Here is a 23,765-nt window from a genome sequence, read left to right as displayed (position 1 = left end):
ACCTTACATAGAATATACAGGCGATGCAATGTGCGTACAAACTTTGTAAACCCCTTTTGATCAGTCAAGCAACTTTTAGGATAGATTTTCTAATCTTGGACAACCTCCCACCCTGGAGCATTGCCAATGTACGGGAAGAATCATCAACCACATTCATTAAACATGCAAAGCAATCCTCAGTGCACTGTGAAGTAGTTACATGTGATACTTGATCCAGCAAGGCTTTGGCGGCCCCAGCATGGATCAATCACGCTTGGGGATCCCGGCTGAGACAGTCAAAAATATCTGGTGGTATTGAACTTTGAACTTGTGAGTATTTATTGGACGTGAAATTGAATAATAACTTCTTGTTTTTATTGTGCACGGCTGAACTCTACACTTAAAGTTACAAGGACAGGATATCCTTCAATGTGAGCAGTAACATCAAAGTGTCAAAAATATAGCCAAAAATGGAAGGCTCCTGTCAAAAAAACAAGGCAAACACCTCACTGGCTTTAACTTACACTTTTTAATGTTTGAAATTGAAGTTATTCCTACAAATATAGTTTATTTTTCTGTCCTTTTATTTTTTTAAACTTATTTAAGTCAAACCTTTTTTGTTTTACGGCAGGTTAAACCGCATAGTCTTTATTGCTATGTAGTTTTACTTAAAGAATTACATTTTGATTTGTTTTAAAGATGACTTTTTTTCTTGAATGTGACCCTTCCTGGCAACAAATGGCAGCAAGATCTGAACCCAAACCTCACTGTTTATGTTATAATGATTAATAAAATTATATCTAATTAGATTCATGTCATTGCTTTAAAATGGATTGATTTAGTATTTCTGTTCATTTGTAGCATAAACACATTTCTTTGAAATAAAAATGTTACCCAAGTCAAAATAGCAAAACACAGCAGTCAAACAATCATGAGAATCAGAAAAAAACCTTCCTTAGTAAAGAGTAATGGTTTCAAACCTTCTAAAGTCTGTCTGCTGCAGCTCTCTTGAACTGTATCGGGGCCTACAGTAAGTAGTTGGTCTGGCTATTTGTATATGAAGAGATAGCATATGTTGCTGGCCCTTGAACTCACCGGTTGCACTTTGAAGGTGGTCATAACATACTCCTTTTTTCCGACGGTGTCTGAGTAGAGAAAATGCAAGCGGATTACACACAGAGCAGCGATGTTGACAGAGAAAATCTGTCTGTCTTCTTCACAAAATAGCATGGGTACAGAAAGGTAGTAACTGAACATATTAAGCAAGAGTAATGTTATTACCAACTAAGCATTGTATTACTATTCAGCCGACGAAATGGACAAGTACATATTCACCTAACTGGGTTGATGAGTGAGTGAGTGAGTCATTGAACACAGTCCCAGGTTATTGAGGGACTCCTACACAAAGTCATTCTCATTGAAAAAGAAAACCAAAAAAAAAAAATTTTTTGGACTGCTTTTCACTGTATGAATTGTTGAATAATAGATGCACTGCATGAATGAGTGAAGCTGGACATGGTGAAATGAATGAGTTTAGCGGGTGAATGGGTGACGCATCAGCCTGACCAACAACGGAGTGAATAGTCAACCCTCTGAAGTGAAGCGAAAACAGCTGAGAGCAGGTAAGCTAGCACTGTACTGGAGGAGCAAAGCAGAACAAGAAAGACGGAAAACTACACGGCAGCCAGACAGGGAGACACAGAAGAGAGGAGCGAGGGACCAGATAAAAGAAGAGTGATGGAGAGCATATCTCCAGGCAGCGACACGGGGAATTACTGTAATAGTTAATGTCACTCCTCTTCTCTGCATTTCTCATTGTTCATTCTCTCCCTCCCTCTCCCTCTCTCTCTCTCTCTCTCTCTCTTTCTCTCGCTGCTTTGTCCCAAACAAACATGCCTTCCACAGAGGAATGCATCTTCTCACAGAGGCACTTCATTCTGCTTGTGTGTGTGACTTTATGGATACATGTGTGTCTAAGAATGAGTGAGGAAGTTCACAGGAACTGTGCAGCACTCGGCTGTGTCTTTCCTGAGGAATCTACCGAGAAATCTGTTTAATGGTAATAAATAACTGTGGGCTTTCTCAGACTGTAAATTGCAGAAAAACAAAAGTTGTGGAGGTTTCCCGACATATAGCTGCACATCCTTAAAACCTTCCACAGTTGGCGTCTGGTCCTATTTTCTCTGCATTGAAATGGATTTTGTTTTTTTTTTAAAGTTTGCTCGAAAGATGACAAAAAGACCATGCTCAATGAGACCCAATTTTCCTCAGGTTTGAATCTACACCTTGAATTTTAGCCTGATGGTATTTTATCTGAACATGGTTGAAAATCGCAAAACCACATCAGATGGCCACATATGTAAAACGTCTAATATTGAATCTTTATGTAGATTTTTCAACTTACACACAAAACGTTGAAGATTTGCTCAAAGAGAATTAAGAAATGAAAGGGTTAAAAGCAGTGCTTGTGCCAGGATCTTGTGGATTATTATGTGTGCATTTATTGATGTGTGTCTTTGTTTGGTTGAGTTCAATGAAAGTGTCATTGATAACTCTTGAAAACATTGAGAAAATGCATAGTTATGATTTTTTTTTTCCTCCTAAATTACCTATTCCTTCTCCATCATCCCAGAATAGTGATCCTTGTGCAGCTCCATCGTCATCGAGAGCAACGAGCAGTCCGAAAGGATTCTTCCGACTGAAAAGAAAAAGGACAGAAGGGGTTAGAGCACATTGCTGAAGGACTGGACCTATTTTTACCTGTTGCTAAGAATTAATACATCAACATTCCAGCTCGGGGGAGATCTGCTCGTTCCAGCTGTGAGATTCCTGAATGTCTCACTCTATCTCATTCTCACCGCCTCTTTGCTAATGTACGATGACAGTCATGTAGATGCCGTTCAGTCTGAAGACTGTTGGTCATAAACAACAAGCTTCCTGACATGTTTCACCATGATGATCACACCTGTCTGAATGTTTAAACATTCACTGTCTCACAACATGGGCACTGAAGAGCAAAAAAGACGCACTTCACTTTCTCTCTCTCGGCCAGATATTCATGCACCTACCTGTAAAATGTGGAGTTTTCTGGTTTCTGCCAGGGTAGGATGTATCCTCCTCTGATATGGAGGTTAATGTGTTCCAGAGGTGTTGGCATGTTGATCATTTTGCCTCGCACTCCAATGTCTTCAGACTGGTGAAAGCAGTAATCATTAACACAAATTTCAGAGTAAAAAAAAAAAAAATAAAGAAACTACTACAGGTAATTATTTTTCATCCGCTTCATTCAATAAATCGTTTTTGCAGGAATTTGCAGTTTGTGCACTGGTAAATCACAGGGCGCACTGTAGAACAGGTGACATTTTTAAAGGCTACATCTGAAATATTTCAGTGATTTATCGCAGATCAAGGGAATCATTTCTAAACTGCTTTCTTCTAAAATGTTCTACTTTGTTCCTAGCTCTCGCTCTCGCAGCTTGCGCCTCCTGTGAGTTGAACTAAAACAGAGATAACCACTCTTCCCCGACATTCTTCTGCCCTCGATGGAGCTGTTGTTTTATTTACTTTTGTTTTTTCGTCTGTTCAGGTTTATAGCACTAACAGATGGGGAGTTCCTTTGCGAGAAAGAGACCAAGCTTCCATTATTATGGCGTTGTCTCCCAGGTGAAGCTTCTTCATGCTGTTGTCAAATAGTGTGTTTGACTGGTTGAGATTGTAAATTGAGCTGTTGCTGCTGACATGGTTTAGTCAGGCTCTCTGGATTTGGTCAGTTAGCATATATATTTTTAGACATGAAGCAAGTCATGGATATGTTTCTTTTGTACTCTGTGCATGCAGCTTCATTTTTCCAGGAGAATATTTTAATGTTTCCTGAGTAGTGTTGATTGTATTGTTGCACAAAGTGTCAAAGTATTTGGACTCATTTTGAAATGTGATCAGGCTGAAAAAAATTAGAACATTAATTTTCAATGTGTGCTTGAAGTAAAACATTTAATCAAAAATGAAGATAAAGTTTGTGAAACGGAGTGTTTTTTTTTTTTTTTTTTTACATTTTTAAAAGTCATTAAAATTGTGGATGGATGTGTGGATTGGTAGCATTTATACTTCCTTCACCTATTTTTTCACCTTAAAGTCGTGGTGGGAAAAGGCATCACCCTGACCCTTAAAGTACTCACCGTGTAGTAGTCGTACCAGCGCGCATTAGGAACATAAGCATCCACACTCCTGGCTCCCTATTGGTCAAATAACAAGTATGAAAAAAAGAAAGAAGGAATGGAAAAAAAAGGCCAAATATTCATAAAGGCATGCACATTTTTAGTGCCTGAAAGAAAAGTAATGCACTCTTCACATACCTCATCCAAGGCAGGGCTGATCATGAGAGCAGGTCCCCAGAGGAACTGTCTGTGGATATCCCATGTCGCTCTGTCGTCCACAAACCTGTGACATACAAGCACAGGCGTCATTAAGCCCGACTGAAGAGAAAACATAGATGTTACCAACACTCGCTCATGCGTCCCAAGTCCAGATGACGGTTCAAAGGCTCATTCAGAAGTCAATGGTTTGAAGGTGCAAGTCAAACAACCCATCCAGACTCACCCTGCCAGCCCCTTAAATACCATCTGTGACTTCATGAGTCTCTTAAAATGAAACAAATAAAAAAAAAAAAACCATCCTTTTTTCCATATGATTTCACATATTTACATCTGCCAAGTGCAGCCACAGCCATATACAGTTGGCCTCTACTTGGTCTCACTGGGATTGAAGTGCCTTGCTCAAGAGCGTTTTAGCGACAGCTGTTGTGTCAGGAAAGACACTTCTCATTTTCTAACCCTGTCAAGTTGTTCAAATGAGCAAATTCCCCAATTTAGCCTGCCTTGCTGCAAAATGCACGCAAATGCAAATTTTTTTTTTTTTTTTTTTTTTTTTTTAAATGTCTAATTTGGCATCTGCAGCTAACCAGAAAAAATGCTTCAAACAGAACTCAGTTATAAATGTGAATGGTTTGGGTGACTACATGTTACAGTGTGTGTGTGTGTGTGTGTGTGTGTGTGTGTGTGTGTGTGTGTGTGTGTGTGTTCTCGTATTTCTATCCTTGTTGGGGCCAAATGTCCCCACAAGGATAGCAAAACGTGGAACGACGTGCCTTGTGGGGACCTTTTTCCGGTCCTAAGTAGGAGAAACAGTGTTTTCTTGACCATGTTGTTGTTACTGAAAAAAGTAAAAGTGCAAAAACATTTCTTTAGGGTTAGGCTTTATTGTGGTGTGGGTTAGGGTTAGGGTAAGGGTCAGGGTTAGGGGCTAGACATGAATGGGAGTCAATGGAAGGTCCCCACAAGGATAGAAATACGAGACTGTGCGTGTGTGTGTGTGTGTGTGTGTGTGTGTATGTGTTGTCTTGTGCTTGCTTACTCATGCAGGAGTGGTCGGACCACTGTGGTTCCTTCGGTATGAGCCTCATACATCAGTGTGTACAGGTACGGCAGCAGGGTGTAGCGGATGTTCAGGACATCGCGGGAAGCTTCTGCAAATTTGTCGTCCCAAGCAACGGGGTCTTGTCTCTGTCAGGAAAAGAGAGAGCAAAGAAAAAGCAACGTTTAATCACAGAGACATTTATTCTGATGGAAATCAAATAACCAATGTCGAGAGTGTAAAAAGAACTGCAGCTGTGCTGAGTTGGATATCATTAGGTGTGATCCCCTTTCTTTAAAATAAATTACATTGATTTGGTTAAAATCAAAGTAGCCTAGTTGTTGATTACGTTTCCCAAAAAAGACCTATAGTTTATTATTTCCTTACTTTTAATCTGCTTTTACATGAAAAAAGGCACACAAAAAAAAAGAACAACTAATACAGAAAAGCTCATATTCAGTCAGGTAATGGAAACCTTGTATTTCATTTCTCACACTTTTACTCTGTTATATTATGCTTTAGAACAAGATTTGTAACAGAAAAAAATTTGGTTCACTCATCCTCCGATTTGTCTGAGTATTTAATATTTATCTAGACGTAAGGAATAAAACTGATTTATTGCTAAAACCTTAAACAGGAAAGAGAAAGAAAATAATTGAACACACAGAACATGTTACAGTAAAAAAACTATAAATGTTTTGACATTTTTTGAGAAGAAATCAAAATTATACTTCCTGTCTGAGCTGTTTTTTATGTTGTTTTCTTAAGTGGTGTTAAATATTTTAGAAATCAGTAATCATTATGGGAAAATGCCTCTGCCATCGCCTGTCAGTAGCAGGAGGATAATAATAAAATGGTAAATATTAGGGCGTCGTTTACATGTTTTCCAGGGAAAACAGAAAACCGACGTTGCTCTTTGAGGGTTCATTTACACAACTGTGTTTAGAGCTAACCTTCCTTTCTGAAAAGCTGCTACTGCTCATGCGCACCCTGGTGTGTTGATCTCTGCAGGTTTGTGTGTTGTCATTACAACCAACAGCACCCACTAGTGGCACAACATGAAAACCGGATTGTTTCTCGTGTTTCTGCCATTTCCCAGCAAATGGGACATTGTTTTCTGGACTTTTCTAAAATAAAAACATAAAAAGTGTGTGCTTTCACTTGAAAAGGTGTCGTGTAAATGGCCTTCAGTGCCTTTACAAAATCAAAATGGTTAAACATAAACGTTTTTGACAATTGGTAAATGTTACATTTCTATCTGATTTGACATTTTCTGAAGTATCTAAAGCCTGAGGCCTGAAGTCTTGGTAGTTAGTGTGGTATTCTTCAAGGAACAAAAAGTGGAAATGTCCACAGAGCTTTTGATGTGGCATTATCGTCTCACACAGCTGTACAGCAAGCTGGAAATGCTGCTGGAAAAAAGGAGTCACTAGAGCTAAAAGAATAAAAAGCAACATTCACCCATGTTGCCAAACAGCCATAAAATTTAATGTTCATTCGAGCAAAAATGAAGGCATCTGTTCAATAGTGATTTTCAATTCAAGTGGAGATGGCTTAAGTGAAGAAAATGGGTCCACCCAACTCACAAACATAAATAAGAAATGGTAGGCTCATTTAAAAGTACATCACTGTGTGAATAGTTTCTCAGTTCTCTCACCCTGGTGCCTTTGCCGTTGTGGTTGCGAGAGTATGGGTAGAAGGCACCCAGCTGCATCCAGCGAAGACACATCTCATACTCAGCTTCTTGAAAGAATCCACATATGTCTGCCCCGGTCTGAAAGAGAGTGGCAGGACAACACTGCAGTGAATGTTTCTGGTAAAACACCTTTCAGCCACACGAGAAGGGGTCATTTTAGTATCAAGCATCATGTTTCCACATTGCCCTTGAGGGGCTGTGAATAGTTTTATATCTAACAATCAATATGGTGTCAGATTGTGATTATTATTGGAATGAATAAGAATATGACAGACTACAGGAGAACACAGAGAAGGAGGAAAGTCAAATGAATGCCAAGACAAAGGGTTGAAGGGTGGTAAACACACAGAAACTTTAACAATATAAATGTAAGTTTGACTTGAATCCGGTCAGTCACTGACAAATTTGAATTGGCCATGAGCAGGGATCTGCAATCTGCGGCTCTGGAGCCACATGTAGCGCTTTAGTCCCTCTGTAGCGACTCCATGAAGCTTTCACAATATGAAATATAAATAAACATTGAACTTAGTTTTACGATTGTTTCCACACCAAAGTACTATTCAAAATGATTCGCCACTCTTGGTTCAAAAGGGATTCAGAAAACGTACAAGTAAAATTGGGGGGGGGGGGGGGGGGGGGGGGGGGGAACTCAAACGACAACAAATGCATAAGAAAAATGATAGAACAGCTTAAAAAATAAGAATTTCTAAAAGAAGAAGAAAATTAAAAAATGATTAAAAGGCCTTTTAAATGGTCTTTAAAAGAGATTAGATGGTTAAAAAGGTTAAAATTTCAAAATTGTCAACAAGAGAAATTGTTAAAATCAGGTACAAAATAAGTCAAATGTAAGAAAATGTTTCTATTCTCAACTGTAAACTTCAGAAATGCATCAGATTAGGTTTCCTATGTGCTTCAAAACTATACATGAAACTTCATGAGCTGCATTCGCCTCATTTTAAAGGTTAAATGTGCTTTGCGGCTCCAGACCAAACTGACTTGGCGGAAAGTCACAGAAAATGGCTCCTTTGGTGAAAAAGGTTGCAGACCCCTGGCCATGACAGAACAGCACATAGCTGCTCTGTTGGGCTGATTCTTGTAATAATATGCTTCATGTCATCTCGCACAATGCCCTCTGATCAGAGGGTGAAGCAAACAAAATAACATCTCTGAAGCAGCTTTAATCTGTTTAGAAAGGACAAGGTCACATCCATACGACTGCATCTTGTCAAAGTTAAGATGGGAAGATGATACTTACATAAGAGATGCCAAACAGACTGAACTCCATCATACCTGAAAAACAAATACAAAGCGGTTGCTATAAAACATAACCCTTTACATACCGCTGCATTTCAAGAAAAACAAAAAAATCTGCATCTCCCTGCAGGTTTCTCTTTATGAATGTCTAACTCCAGATCCAGGAGGTTCTGGTTACCCCGGCATTGGAGGCCAGTCACGTTCTGTGACTTAACTTTAAATTTGAAAGGCAATGTTTATGTTTGTTCTCATAATAGTGTCTCTCAATGGTATTTCTGTGGAGCACAACGGTTTCTGAACATGAGACATTAGTTCAGTATGGGTACATATGAGATTGTCCTTTCTGGATTTAATGCTCCGTTTTCATCGTCAGTTTGTTCTTTTTAAAGACTGCAATCTATTATCTAATTTACTCAAATTTCACTGTTCAGTTCTCTCTCCTTTAGTTTTCTCTCTGCGTATCACTGTATTTTCTTTCTATTATATGATTATGTATGCCATGCCTCTGACTTGTCATGTGTGTTCACTGTAATTTCCAACCTGAAGCGCACAGATTTGATTTGTTGATTGATATAATTTTGGGTGCCAGTTTTGCATGTGATTGGTTGGTGTTTTTTCAAAGCCACTGAGACATAGAGAGTTTTGACCAGTAACAGTAAGGTCCAAATGTGGCACTGACTATGGCCGTCCAGGTGTTGGTAACCTCTGCTGTAATATTTTAGGGCGGTGTTGTTTCAGTGTGTGAGATCACACCATTTTCTCTCAACATACAAGACAATGGGATTCCCACAAAGTGTTGACAATAATTACCAATAACCAAAACATTATCAGAACACATCTTTCTGTACCTATAATAGATTTGTACAGCTGGTCCCATCCGGAATAGTTGTCTCCTAGCCAATGTCCAACCCATTTTCCACTGGAGGGGTAAGTGGACCTGGTCACCACGATGCCTCTTTTACCCGTGATGCTCAAGACGGCACTGTGCAAGAAGACGAGATTATGGATGTAAAATGAAAACCACAACCATAACTTTTAGTATCCATCATAAATTGAATCGTCATTATAGTGTCAATATGTACAATATGGGTCCTGTCATGTTGACACAAATAAAAACCCATGTTGTCATATGTAAAATGACATCAGTACTCACTCATAGGTGGGCTTGGAATGGGACCACCCATAGAGGCTGTGGACGTCAAAGTGCCTGACCGGTGTTCCATCACTGAGTATCTGCTCACTGTTCATGCACAAAGTCTTGTGACTTAAGCCCATATGTTTGGACTCCAAGGCTGCAGAAAGCACAAACAAACTCATTGTTTATATGATATTGCAAGGACTTACTCTATATCTTGATGGTATTGTAGAATAGTACAGTTGCAACAGAAGAGGCTCAAATGTAATTGTGTATCTCTTACGTGGCATGTATGGAGGGAATTCAAGGTCTCTATTTCCAAGACAATTACCGGCACCCCCAACTGTGCCATGGACGAAACTGGCAGGCTCGTTCATGTCCTGTAAAATAAGATAAAATGTCACGATTGAAAAAGGCTGTATTTCTTAGTATGAAAAGGCCTTCATTTGTGATACGCACAATCCAAATGCCATCGAACTTCAGTGTCTTTTCATAGTATTCTCGCATTTCATTTTGCCACCAATCTGCCGTACGTTGGCGGAAAAAGTCTGGAAATGCGGTGTAGGCCCTGTAGAGCTGGAAGTGGGACAGTCAAATGAAATGCTGAAATATCAAGTATTTATTATTGTCTTAGTGAAGTGTGAAATCTGGGCTTGTCCCCACAGGGTGACGGGTGGAGATATTTTACCTCTACTTCGGTATCCCAGTCAAGCGAGGTATTCACAGTGACATTAGGGTAATCAGGCCAAACCTGAAGGTCAACAAAATGAATAATTACACCTGAAAAATACACAATTTGGCCTTGCAATTTCTCTAATATTCTAATCAATAATATTATGTGATTGTATTATGACAACACATTTCCTCTTACCTTTCCCCACACAATATCATCACTGAGGCCTTTGGGCCATTTAATGAAGACGTCTTGTGCTTTGCCCCTCTCAAAGGTAAGGTAGTTGGTCTCATTTCCTGAAATGGCTGGATCCTGGAATTAATCCAACAAAATCCAAGCATTCAGGAGGAGAGTGTGGCTTGTGTCACATTGCTGTTTTTTCCAGATACTTTAATTCGTAAAATATTGAAATTAAGCATTTTGTAAGATACCATGAGACTAAATTAAAGAGCAGACAATGAAATGTCCTTACCAGCATAAAGATGAACCTCATGCCCTCGGATCGGATTTTGTCAACGAAGGCAGGTAATCCTTGAAACTCTTTGTCCAGGGTGAAGTCCATCTGACGCACCATGTAGTCGATGTCTGCATACTGCACATCCTGTAACATGCCAATTAATGCTCAAATTAAATTATGATTCACTGACTTCAGACTGTTTTACCGCGTAAGAATATTTCAAAACTTAATAGAACTGGTGCCTATCATCAGTGTTTGAAAACAATGAAGACAAGGAATGAAGTTGGAAAAAGTTTATGCCGTTATTTCTGCAAAACATAGAAACTACATGGTCATATGTTCAGAATATTTCATTCTCTGTCATGTTTTGATTCTCGTAGACAGTATTCAGCCACAATATGGAGCCGTAATCGTATTGCATTGTGACAGAGAAAAATCAGCTTCAAACATCTGAAGACTGCGAAGACTAAAGTGGATTGAATTTCAAATGGGATTAGAGGTCATGTTTGATTTGATTATGCTGGATGTATCCGTTGTAATCTAAGAAGTCAATGTATCAGATTTGCTTCCACCGTACCAACAAATTATATCAAATTTAATTTTACAGTGCCACTGTCCACATACAGTGATTATATTGTAAATGATGGGTGGATACTATGTTGAATTTGGCTCAGTCTATCTTTACTGTACCGTATAACCTGCACTGAATGGAGGAAGCTTTCAGATCACATTTGTTTAGATGAGACCAATGAATTGATTCCTTATGCTGAGGCTCTGACTGAATGAAATCAGACTTTTGGCACAAAGCAAGAAACCATGCTGCAACCTACTTGGATGACATGTTTGTGGGCTTATAAATTTGATATATTTGTTGTGTAGCGACTAAGTAGGATCAATAAAAATGTGACATTTGCATGTAGGGAGTAAGTTTTATTCATTTTTTTTTTTTCTGTGATATCTTCATCTGGTGTCAGAGTTTGGAAGAAAAGCTATATGGAGCATTGACCCATTTGAGGTTCCTTTGTACAAAACTTTACTTTGCTGGTATCTTTTGACTGAGGGAGCTATTGTATGAGACTGAGGTGAGCATCAAATCGTGACAAAAATGATTGCTTTGAAACGGGGCAGATCACAGCGCTTAAGGCCTTTTTTCGATTACTTGAATAAAAGGCTGTAAAATAAGGCAATCCAAAAGTGACCACACCGTCAGACAATCAATACATCAAGCTTTGTTCACTGAGGGTGTCTACGCTCAGAGAGGCGCAAGATTAACCAGCATTTGACAGAAATTGAACAATGAGATAAATTTGATGCTTATTTTAGTATCAGATGGTCTGTGTAACACGACAAACTGTGGAAGTAACAAATGTGCTTTTTTTTCTGAAGTAGTGTAAATTATGTGTGTTGCTTAAACTGACCAAACACCGTGGAAAACAATAAAATACACTTTTTTTTTTCTTAAGAGTAATATTTACGACAATGACAATAGAGATATCTTGAACTTCTACCAGACAGACCTAAAGAGAATGAAAACTGCGAGAGTGACGACGCACAAGGATGTCTTTCTGGTTACCTGATTTCAAACTCATCCAAAATGTGTTTTCATTTTTGATTCCTGTTCTTGTTTCCTCCAGACAAAATATCAATAAGTCCTGTTTCAAAATCAAAATCTAATAAACTTCTTCAAACATCTTCATCCAGGAACTTACATAGGGAATGCCAGCTGCTTTCATGTCTTCATAAAGATTTTTAATTTCGGTGTCATCTTTATAACCGTAGCGGCAGAGCTGGAAGCCAAGGGACCAATAGGCAGGTAGAACAGGTCGACCAATGAGCTGTTAAGGAGAAAATAAACACAGAAGTCAATGCAGTTCAACACAGGAAAATACAGAAAAAAAAGAAAGTTGTTTGTCAGGAAAATGGGACGGCATCCATAAAGTGTTTGTTTGATTGTGTTGGGATGTGTATATGTGTTTAAAAAAGAAAAAAAAAAAAAACTCAGAAGTGCAAGAAGACTTACTGCAGTGTACTCTTGCACGACCATCTCAGGGGTAGGTCCCAGAACCATGTAGAAATCCAGAATGCCTCCCAGAGTTCGGTAAGTCAAAGCAGGAGTGGGCTGGAAAGTCACATCTGGATGTGGAGCAAAGAAAGACGATACAAATGAGTAATTATGTAATTATTGAGGAAAAACGCTGTAGAGCAAAAAATTGGACTGATGAAACCATGAAATAGTAACACTGTATGTACGTAATACACAGTGGTACACTTTGATTTACCAACTTAAAAAAAATTAGTTGGACCACAAGAGATCATGACATGAGTGTATACCACATTACTCATTACAAAGAGAAATTTTAATCCAGGGATGAAATATCCATGAGGAGTCCATCACTTTGTCTTTCAAGGTAAGAAATGTAAGGATGTATGTGATGCATGTTGATGTTTCAACCACTAAAAGCATGCATTAGAGCTTAATTTTGTGATATATAGAAAAGGAACCAGTAGAACAGACCCATGACGGAGCCTGTTCAAGGACACATGATCAAGTCATTCTTTAACCTTCATTCATATTGCATTCTACATGTGCACTGCATTTGTAATTGGGTGTGTATTAGGGTGATTGCACAAGTGACTGTTGGACTTTGCCTTTGTCTTACCCATGGCATTGCTGTTTAGCAAGAGCACACCGTGAGCGTCAGCAGTGTTCTCAAGGCCCATGTAGAAGGGGTGAACTCCGTAGCAATTCATCTTGTACTGTAACAAAGAGACAAGAAAGGAGAGTGCAATGTGAGTGGATGTTGTTGAACGCAACGGTTCACGTGATCTCAGTGGTTAATAACAACCCTGACTTTTGAATCTGTTTGTTTTGTTAACGTAGAAAGACAAAGGCGGTGGTTATCTGCTGTTCCTCGATAGTTAACGTGTGTGGAACAATCTCCTCCTCCTCAGCGTTTGGATGAGGATGGAAGTAGACAGACTGGGCGAAGAGGAACAGATAGAAAGGTGGCGAGGGACAGGAAATCTGCCACTTTCAGATGTCACCATCCAGCAATGAAAACTCATGGGTACATCACACTCTATCAGCCTCCTGCATTTCTGCACAGCAAATTCTATAGTGTTCATTTCCCAGTGTAAAACATTTTGAGTTACCGGGTGTTAAATTGGGTGTTGTTGCGCTATTTTAGCCCGCCCCTTTCCTTTTTTGATTGACAGGTAAGTGACAGGCTTGCACACGTGATTTGATTCCTCCCGGTTCCATAGCAGCGGAGCACCAGACAAAGTTACCGGATTTTTTTTTATTTTTTATTTTTTTACCCAGAGGGAGCCCATGCACACACGGGGAGAACATGCAAACTCCACACAGAAAGGCCCCAAGCCCCGGGCGGTACTTAAACCCAAGACATTCTTGCTGTGAGGCGAGAGTGCTAACCACTGCGCCACCATGCGACAGTGAGCTTGACTGTCACGCATTTCGGTCTTTTGTCACGCACTCACGTCACACATTGTATTTCTCATGCTGATGTTAAAAAAAGCATTCGGTGCAGGGCGCCTTACATCAGCATTAACAAGCATAAAATTGCCAGGACCATACTTAAAAAAAAAAAAGGGAAGGAAAACTGTTGCAGCAATGAATTATACTTTGATGGTCGTCAGAGTTTGAAAAATGGAAACGATTATCTTTCATTCATTGCTACAGGGAGACAAAATATCAAGTAAACTATGCATAAAAAGCAGGAGTGAGAAATAACTAAATATTGTCAGCAAGAGCACTGACATTTTTTGCACATTTTCACATGTAGGTCATTGAAGTGTGTGTTTACTTACACCAGGAGGCTGATCCTTGGAAAACATCCCCCAGGTATGGTAGTTTAGATCGTGTCTATACGTGGTATGCTCCGTCTCCCCAAAGCCGTAGACGAACTCGGATGACAGTCTGGTTGATACTTGGATGAACATGTCTGAGAAGGTAAAACCTGGCACGGCGGAGTCCCAACTGAGAGAAACGACAGAGGATTAAATTAACAAGAGGGAATTATTGTCAAAGGGAGTTTTTCACAATATGTCTGACACAAATAAGCATAATGACCCATAGGACCTCCAGGCATCCCTTCAACATAGTTCATACATTTTAATTAGCAAAAATTCAGCTGACACCTTCAAAAAAAAAAAAACAAAAAAAAAAAACAAGAAAACACAGGAGGCTTAAATATAAAATCATGTCACCCATGCTTTGAATAGACTCCAAAGACTTCTCATGCAATGAAACCATGACTGCTGAACAACAGAGAAACTACTTTAGGCACTGACACACAGGGAAACTTTATTATTGTTTCTGATTGGGTAACAAAGCGAGATTTGAGTGGACACCATTCGTTTAATCTCAGTGGAGTTAGAAAAAAATAAAAATCTTCCCTGAACATTGTTCAAGTTTCTTTTCAATTTAAATCTTTGATGCATCTTTTATAAGATCATCTATATAACCAAAAATCGCCTGGTGAATCCTCGCCCAGAAGGGCCATTTGAGGGGTTTAATAAAATATAGCATGCAATGTATATTTGTTTGTCTGTTGTAATGAGAAAGTTGGTATACTTTAAGTAGCTGTACAAAACTTTTGAGAGGTTTTTTTTTTTTTTTTTTAAATTCATCGATTGCCGCCTGGCTCATAAGCAAGCAAAAAAAAAAAAAAAAAAGTATAAAGAAGTATATATGGTGTATCTGGGGAAAAAAATAGAAAAAGGAAATAGCAGTTCACCAAATGCATTACTCACATCTTTGTTCCAGTGCTCTTTCTTATGACCTGGATGCCAAACGGCTTGTCGGTAACGATGACCTTGTAAAGCCTCTTGTCTTCATCAGGCTCAGGGGCAGACGGGACTGTCAGCGGAACAGGTACCTCATAGCGATCTGTGCTTGGATCCCAGATCTAAATGTAGAACGATTGGTCGTGTGTAAGTGTGTGTTTAGGTGAAGCAGGCATGCAGAGAAAGTGCTTTGGAGTGTGGAAAAAAAAAGAGGCCCTCAAAGGAGCAAAGGGACAGGATTTCACATAGAAGGAACAGGAATCAATTTGTCACTGCCAGAATGTCACACGCTTCTCCTACACACCTTGAACTGAAACATGTCGCTGCTGTGATACACAATTTCAGCGCGGAGTAAATTGATGTCTGGTGATTTTGGACGACCACTGCTTCTGTACTTCACGTTCTGAATGATTTCAACCGTCATGCCGGTCGAAGTTTGTCTGATTCCTCCTATGGTGTAACCGTGGTCTTTCGGATAGAAGCACCATGGTACACCTTCAATGGTACTTTGCTGATCAGGGAAAAGTAAAAAAAGTTATTAGTACAATGTAGAAATAATGCATAAGAGTCCCGACATGCTGACATTGAGTATCTCATCTCTCACCTTCCATTCACAGCCTCTGGCTTTGCACTTAGACTCATCTGCGTCGTCCTCTGGATGGCAGTTGAAGCGTTCATATTCGTTGGATTCTGTTTCCCACTCGACCAGGTAGCTCTCTCCCAGGGTCAAAGAGAGGCCATGCAGGAACAGAACCTGTGTGCATGACGAGGCCCAAGTGGAAAATCATTTTGAGAATAGTGTGATTATTATTAGACAGTGTGAAGACATTGTCCTCAAGTTCTCTCTCAGGGAATTATATCCTCATGTAAGAAAGCAGACATACTTTCCTTAGAAAACATATGGATTTGACGTTGCTTGTGCTGTCGCTTAAGAGGCAGCTGTTATTTTCCCTAATGAATCATTCTCAAAACAAATCGTGGGGAGACCCTTTCACTGTAGTCACAATCTGATCCATATGCAGCTCATAAACACATTTATGTAATATCTTTATCACTCAGTGTTTCATTTAGATTCTTTTACTTTGATATCATGCTTAGCTCATTATTGTTTTTTGGGGGAAAAGTGAAAAAGACAAGGCTGTAGAGACAACAAGAAACAAAAAGAAATTAAAGACGGTCAGGTACGGTACAATCCAGAGACACACTGCTTAAACTCTGACCAGCCATGAAATTGTGACCACTGACAGTTGAAGTGAGCACTGGTTATGTCTTTATTGTGGTGACTGTAAAGTGAGTGGGATATAAAGAGGGCAAATGAGCTGCTTCTTCTTCCTCAGTTCATTTGTTCAGATTAGAAAAATGAGCAAGGTAACAATTTATGTTAACACTTTACTTGAAGCCCCCCTGCATAACACATTATAACACATTCATAAAGCATTATAATGCCATTATAACACGTGTAGCTATAGTTATAAACATTCATAGATGATCACAATGCCATGACCTAACCCTAACCCTAATCCTATGCTGTATAGTGAGTTATAAAGCATTGTGATCATGTATTAGTGTTTATAACTACTTATAATGTGTTATAAAGGTGGGCTTCAAGTAAAGTGTTACCCAATTTATTTTCTTTCAACAGGACCAAGCAAACCATTGTCTACACTGCAGCACCTTTTAGGTGTCTCCAGTCTGCATGGCCAGTATCTGTCAGAGATGATCCACAGGAGACTAAGTGGTCAACCATCAGCAGGGTCACTGAGGCAGTGCTCAGTGACATTATCCCAAGAGAACAGAAGATAAATAAAGGTTTACTACTGTTACGTTGTATGTTTTATCATCTAACTCTTTAATCCTTGAAAATGCAATTTCATCTGGTATTCAATCATGAAACAGTGCTGATTTTTTTTTTTTTTTTTTTTTTTTTTGGTGCACGGTCATGCTTTACCTCCTTGACGCTGTCGTATGTTATACTGCTGTCTGGCACTGTAGTTGTAGAGTCTGGGCTGCTTCCTGTGCCAACTTGGGTCACTTTCACAGTTGTGGGAGAATCAGTCACCCCGAGGATGGTGATGTCTTCAAACTTTAGGTTGTTTGGGTCTTTATATCCGTTATGGGTCACCTGTATGTTCAGGATTCCCTACGAGACAACAGACACACAATCTTGACATCACAGCCAATGTTAATTGCATCAAGTTTTATAAGCCCCTGAATTTGAACTGCAAGATGTGTTTCTCAAAAGTAGGTAGATTCGCTCTTTTCAGTGAAGACATCAAAATTCCATCTGAAGGTGTCACAGTTGTACCTTCCATCAAGTTTACAGGTGATGCAATGAGCGTACAAACTTTGTAAACCCCTTTTGATCAGTCAAGCAACTGTTAGGATAGATTTTCTAATCTGGACAACCTCCCACCCTGGAGCATTGCCAATGTACGGGAAGAATCATCAACCACATTCATTAAACATGCAAAGTAATCCTCAGTGCACTGTGAAGTAGTTACATGTGATACTTGATCCAGCAAGGCTTTAGCGGCGCCAGCATGGATCAATCACGCTTGAGGATCCCGGCTGAGACAATCAAAAACCTCTGGTGGTATTGAACTTTGAACTTGTGAGTGCAGATACGAAGAATGATGTGGGCTGGACGGGAAAAGAGGTCTTCTGAGGAAAACTTACAAAGAGGACGGAGAACTTGTAGTGGAGGTAATTTCCTGTCTCAACAGTTTCTGCAAAAAAAAAAAAAAAAAAAAAAAATGTTGATGTTGATGCTGTTTGTCACACAACCAATACCGCACAGTCACTGGGCTCCTCTGTTCTTTTCAAATGACTCAAGATTATTTGATATTTACACTGACTTGTGTGCCTTTGTGTGCACAAAAATGTTTTGTTACATAAAAACCTATTATCACTGGTAGCATCAAGATACTCTCGCAAAACATTTGCAGATGCAAAAACAAAATAACAACAACAACAACAACAAAACAGCAAAAGCAGACATACGTCGGGAATCTCCGTCGTCCCAGAAAAGCTCCCCAAGCGCTTGGTCATTGTCATCAAGGGCAACAATCAAACCCATTGGGTTACGTCGACTGGAGGAATAAACATAGACACGCACATCACCAAACAAACGCCATATGCAAACAAATGTGGATAAATGAGGTATAACAAGAGCTACACAACGGCACGCTTGGCTTCGCTCGTCTGTGTTTACCTGTATGTGGTAGTGACATTAGGTCTCTGGGTGGGGAGGATGGCGCCACCTCGGATGTGTAAGCCCAGCTTGTCGGCTGGCATGTCCAACCTCACCTTCGTTTTACGGTGTGGCGATAGTTCCATCTGATCAGAGGGACAAGAAAATATTTATATTAACTCACCTTCATTGTACTTTGTTGGTAAGACTGTTGCTACAGCTTCCCTAAAGATTTGGAGAAGCTGAGATAAACTGCTTCTGAGTGCAGAAAACAGCCATGTGCATACCCTGGGGATGTATTTAAAGAAAGTATGAACGTGAACTAGACCAGGACGAGTTTGAGAACCTCATCAGACATAATGGGAACAAGTATTTTATCATTTTTTTACTGTTAAATTTGTTGGTTTTAAATATGCTGTGGACCTCTTGGCCAGATCACCCTTGTAAAAGAGATTGCAATCTTAGTAGAACATTATAAGCCTGATTAATCTTTTTTGAGGATATCCTTAAGATGTGTTTCTCTTATGCTCTTTCTTTTTTTAAGAATGAAATTTTATTAAGCATTTCAGAAATAACTACAAAATGAATTGAAGCGACTGAGATGATTTATCTGATGACCAATTTATTCACCTATTGTATATTAACTTTTAACATGACCATGGGATTTTATGCAACTGTTTTGTTCCAGTGGGTACTTCTTGAAGAAATTTCTCCATATCATATTCTCTTTCCTTTTCTGTTTTTTTTTCTCTAGGTGTCAAAACAGACCACAGTTAATTATCAATTCACTGAGGACTGACACTTCACACAGACCTAAAACTTGTATTTCAAACTACCTCCTGTAGTTTGCGAGAACATGCTTCTACCTTTTTTTCGACCTGATACGGCTTACATTGTTTTAATCCAATTTTTTCTCCATTTCTATTGGGGGGTGCATCAGTTTATGTTGTACAGTATGGCTTTGTGTGTGTGTGTGTGTGTGTGTGTGTGTGTGTGTGTGTGTGTGTGTGTGTGTGTGTGTGTGTGTGTGTGTGAGTGTGGGCTGGAGTTAGTGGAGCGTCTTTAAGCAATTTCAGATAGTATCACCCCCTCATCATCTGCCTTCAGGAGGTCTTGTATAGCTGTATCTTTTCTGCTTCTCTTTAGCTCCAAGCGGGCAAATCTCTCCATTTTTCCACCTACTGTAATTTTCATTCCATCTTTTTCCTCCTCATCCCTTCTTTTGGGTCTGTTTTTCTTCTCCATTTCACATTACCTTCCCTCTAACGTGTTTGCATTCATCTCCTATCACATCTATTTTTTTTCCACTGTCATCCTTCTGTTTTTTCTTGTTTTCTTTCTTTTCTCTGTAACTTCTTTTCGTGGTCATTTTCACTCCATCGGTACCCACTCCTCACACTTCCACCCTCCTACCCAGATAATCACAGGAGACCAACCAGGACAAGGGACCGGCAGCAAGACAGCCAATCTAATCGCTCATCTGATCAGTGAGCACTTTACATCGCCACTGTGACGCCCAAATAAGGTCCCAAAGGAACTCAACACCTCTTTTATCTCTCTGTCAGGGAGATAGTCCCATCTTGTCCCCCTTTTCACTAGATCTTTGTCCTCACTCTCAGTCTGTCTTATCACTTCAGTCTCCGTCCCAAACAAAGGACCGGAGGCAAAGGCTTTCATGTATTCCGTGTACTTTGCGTAAACCTCATTGTGAGTAATGTAACACCAAACTGATAAGCTCATTTGCAATGATTTGCTGTACACTCCTGCAAACCTATTGTGTAGTACACTTGCTGCTAAATCCCCTTCAGAATAACAGTTGAAGTATCTCATGGAGTTGCACTCTGTTCACATCGGAACAACACTGCTGTCCCCCCCCCCCCGTGAGTTTCCACAAAAAAGTAAATGTATGTTTCCAGAATTAGTGCAACCTTTCAGTAAAAATGGCCTTGCTTCATTTAATTAAAAATGAATAATTTATAACTATTTGCGATTAAACTTTTTCCTTGGTTTGTACATTGATGAAGTCATTACCAACCATGAGAATGGTTCAGGTAATCTATATGTGCATATTCAGCACAAATTAGCAGCAACTTGTTTGTGGTTTAACACTCACACATCACATTTATTTTATTTATTTAACCTTTATTTATACAGGTGTTTAATAATAATAATAATAATAATAATAATAATAATAATAATAATATGTTTCTTTTTTTATTTTACTTTTTCATGTTAGTATGATGCACTTATGTAACTTTTTCAGTGGGTGCTATGTGTGAAAAAATAATGCACCAATTACAAGAAATGCCACAACTGCACAATTTCCAATTGGCCTTTGTCTTAAATGTGAAGGTGGATTATTATACTTCATAGGAATTATTTCAAAAGAGAGAATATTCCTACCGTCTCATAGTCATACCACCGAGCATCTGGTATATATGCATCCACGTGATGCGCACCCTGTAACACACAAGAACAAATCATTTGCTTCATTTGTCTGCTCATTAAAACATGTTGTGTTCGTTTGATTTTTCTTTCACATCAGCTTTGTATCAATAGCCACCAAAATGTGTCAACTTGTAGTTTTGTGTGAGAGCACGCCTGTGTTTGATTTGTGTTTGCGGCTGTAATGCCTCTAAAAGCTCACAGCACCAGTCCTGACACTTTAATCTCACAAAGCCAAACATGTGGGAAAGAGCTATGGTACAGCACAAAGGGAGTGTGGGTAGCTTTTACTGCTGTAAATCACTGGAACTTAATGGCAAAGAAAAAAAAGATAAAATGTTCCTATCAATGAGGAAAAGCTATTTTAAAACTTACCATTTTCAAATATAAAGTTTCCACAAAGGCCTTGTGACATTTCAGACTACAGTGGTTTGATGCAAAGGAAGATGAGGAAGGCCGCATCAAGCAGCTACTGATAGGTGACAGCCTTTGATGGCTTAAGGTGGTGGACAGACAGGGACAATCAATAGGCGAGCGCCAGGTCTTTGATAGCATTGTCACTTCCCTGCTCTCTCTGACAGTGCAGAACACAGAGCGTGAGAGAAGGAAAGAGAGATAAACACAGGGTCAAAGCAGAAGTAAGAGCAAACTACAGGTCCTACTCCTAAAAAAAAAAAAAAATGTTGAAATACACTATGTCAACTGTGAAGGCCAAGGACGTCTGTCAAATGCACTGATGGCATCAATGTCTCCCTTTCTCCAGCAGGGTCCTATTTTGTTGCCCTTTGAATCCTGACATTAGAAACATAAACTAAGGATGGAAGACAACAAGGGAAAAAAAAAAAAAAACAAAAGAAAGTGTATTAACAGCATCCACAAAGACAATTTTGAATTTGAAAAGGAAAAACAACCCCCAAAAAAGTCAAAAGTTGATGTTAACTACCCAAAAGAGAAATGATCATAAAGGCATATCGACACGGTGGCCTGTTAACCAAATTGAAGGACTTTATGTCCCCTTTAGGGCCACATTAGCAGTTTGACGCAAATCACCTGTCACAACCGCTGCACAGCCTGTGGGATGACAGCCTGGGGAAATGGATGCTCCCCCTACACCTCGTTTTCTGGTGTCTGATTTGCTCGCGGCGCCTATCACTCACCGCGCTGACTAATGGGAGGGGACCGCAGGACTTAGCATGGCTGCTAACTGTGATTGAGGGGGACACGGCGTGAGGCCCGTATCCTCATTTAGAGTGCTGAAGCTGTGTTAGCCATAAGGTAAGATTTGATCAGGTGGGCCAAAGATTCATACTGGCAGAATGATCAGATGGTAGGTGAGCTAGATGAGAGGGGCAGCGAGTGCCACAGAGGGGGGAAAGTGTCAGGAAGACTGAAGGACAGACGGGATGAAATGAAATGGGATCATAGGGATGGCTTGACAGCAGCTGATTAAGAGAATGCAGATTAGATAAGGGAGCCAACGTTTGATGAAAGGATGGAGCAAAAAAGAAAAGGGAGTAATGGGCGTGAGGAGAGGAAGTGTGGATGAAGACCGGAGGGAGGGAGAGAGAGAGAGAGAGCAGAAGAGAGCAGGAGATCTCCCCAGTTTATCACAGAGATCAAGGTTAAAGCATCAACTGATCTGAATGGTAGCGCCGGAGCATCATTAGAGAAAGGGGAGGCAGAGATAGACAGATCGACCGAGAGAGATGAGAGCTATGAAAAAAAAAATAAAGTGAAAGTAGGTTGTCAAGGGTTGTTAAAGATCACCCTGTGACCCTACTCAAGCGGTTGACACTATCTCTTTATGCAGCCCTTCAGCGTATGACACATTCCTAACGTGCAGCGTGCACTCTGGTTTCAGTACCTGGCCTCTCTCTCGCCTTAGACCATAATACCACGGAGCAGCTCAGTGAATATTCACACACAAAGAGGTGGAAAAGCAAAAGAACCAAATGTTTTGAGAGCTGGGATCAGTATGCTACAGCGTGCTCCTTCCTATCAGTGTTGTCCGCAGCGATGTTGTCAAGGCCAAACATCGTAACCCATTCAATAGTTTGGTGTTATTTGCACATGTTCTTGATAAAATAGCTTGAATGGTTTTCAAAGTATGTGAGGATGAGCTCCATAGACACAGAGCTTGAACTGCACCAGATCTCCCAACATTCACGCCACACACGATTTGTCTGACAAGCAGGTATTTTGTAGCTGAAAATGCTCTTCTGAGTGTTTTTTGACATTAGAATATATACCTGTTTTTGGCCGGTTGGGCCCATATGCAATAGGTTGTGCAATTATATTGATATGTATGATATATATTTTATCCGCTGTAGTTACAAAAGAAAATAAATTCAGATGAAAAGTATCCCTAATTACCCTTAGATTTAGCCTATTCATGTACCCACCTCATCCATTTTTCATCTTCAAGAATTAGAGTTGCAGGACCCTGGAGTCAGTCGCTGCTAACTATAGGTGAGGAGGGCCTCCTCACACCTTGAAAGCCACTGTTTTAAAGTATCACAAAACGATTCATTTATACACTTGTTTTCAGATGATAATTCAAGTTTAACTTGATCGTATTTGATAATCAGTGCTAGTTGTTACCGTTGCTCTGATTCTATCACCTACAGATTTCCTTTTCTGCTGGTATGTTCCTTCTACATAGACTTCAGTATGCAGAAGGCAGTAGGTGGTATATCCAGGCGAGGGGCCTTGTCAGGATTG

At 39.8% G+C, this 23,765-nt stretch overlaps 1 protein-coding gene across 1 annotated transcript in view; it reads right to left on the bottom strand.

The window, feature by feature from the left end:
• Positions 1 to 23,765, bottom strand: part of si (sucrase-isomaltase) — a 79,993-nt gene that overhangs the window by 31,473 nt on the left and 24,755 nt on the right. Inside the window, exons 19-45 of the mRNA XM_030108794.1 lie at positions 21,003 to 21,059; positions 18,621 to 18,745; positions 18,410 to 18,498; positions 18,086 to 18,135; positions 17,358 to 17,549; positions 16,014 to 16,163; positions 15,714 to 15,920; positions 15,377 to 15,531; positions 14,432 to 14,600; positions 13,264 to 13,360; positions 12,624 to 12,736; positions 12,313 to 12,438; positions 10,619 to 10,747; positions 10,345 to 10,458; positions 10,162 to 10,224; positions 9,933 to 10,049; positions 9,757 to 9,853; positions 9,492 to 9,630; positions 9,187 to 9,320; positions 8,340 to 8,374; positions 7,046 to 7,162; positions 5,389 to 5,537; positions 4,332 to 4,416; positions 4,155 to 4,211; positions 3,048 to 3,172; positions 2,589 to 2,677; positions 1,075 to 1,124 (exon numbers count right to left, since the gene is read on the bottom strand). Coding sequence (XP_029964654.1) covers positions 1,075 to 1,124; positions 2,589 to 2,677; positions 3,048 to 3,172; positions 4,155 to 4,211; positions 4,332 to 4,416; positions 5,389 to 5,537; positions 7,046 to 7,162; positions 8,340 to 8,374; positions 9,187 to 9,320; positions 9,492 to 9,630; positions 9,757 to 9,853; positions 9,933 to 10,049; positions 10,162 to 10,224; positions 10,345 to 10,458; positions 10,619 to 10,747; positions 12,313 to 12,438; positions 12,624 to 12,736; positions 13,264 to 13,360; positions 14,432 to 14,600; positions 15,377 to 15,531; positions 15,714 to 15,920; positions 16,014 to 16,163; positions 17,358 to 17,549; positions 18,086 to 18,135; positions 18,410 to 18,498; positions 18,621 to 18,745; positions 21,003 to 21,059 — 3,030 coding nt within the window. The remainder of the gene's footprint in view (positions 1 to 1,074; positions 1,125 to 2,588; positions 2,678 to 3,047; positions 3,173 to 4,154; positions 4,212 to 4,331; positions 4,417 to 5,388; positions 5,538 to 7,045; positions 7,163 to 8,339; positions 8,375 to 9,186; positions 9,321 to 9,491; positions 9,631 to 9,756; positions 9,854 to 9,932; positions 10,050 to 10,161; positions 10,225 to 10,344; positions 10,459 to 10,618; positions 10,748 to 12,312; positions 12,439 to 12,623; positions 12,737 to 13,263; positions 13,361 to 14,431; positions 14,601 to 15,376; positions 15,532 to 15,713; positions 15,921 to 16,013; positions 16,164 to 17,357; positions 17,550 to 18,085; positions 18,136 to 18,409; positions 18,499 to 18,620; positions 18,746 to 21,002; positions 21,060 to 23,765) is intronic.

The sequence above is a fragment of the Salarias fasciatus genome, chromosome 14 (genome assembly GCF_902148845.1).
Source record: "Salarias fasciatus chromosome 14, fSalaFa1.1, whole genome shotgun sequence".
Taxonomy (NCBI): Eukaryota; Metazoa; Chordata; class Actinopteri; order Blenniiformes; family Blenniidae; genus Salarias; species Salarias fasciatus.
The sequence above is the reverse complement of the archived record's forward strand: the minus strand, read 5'-3'. Positions and strand labels throughout refer to the sequence as shown.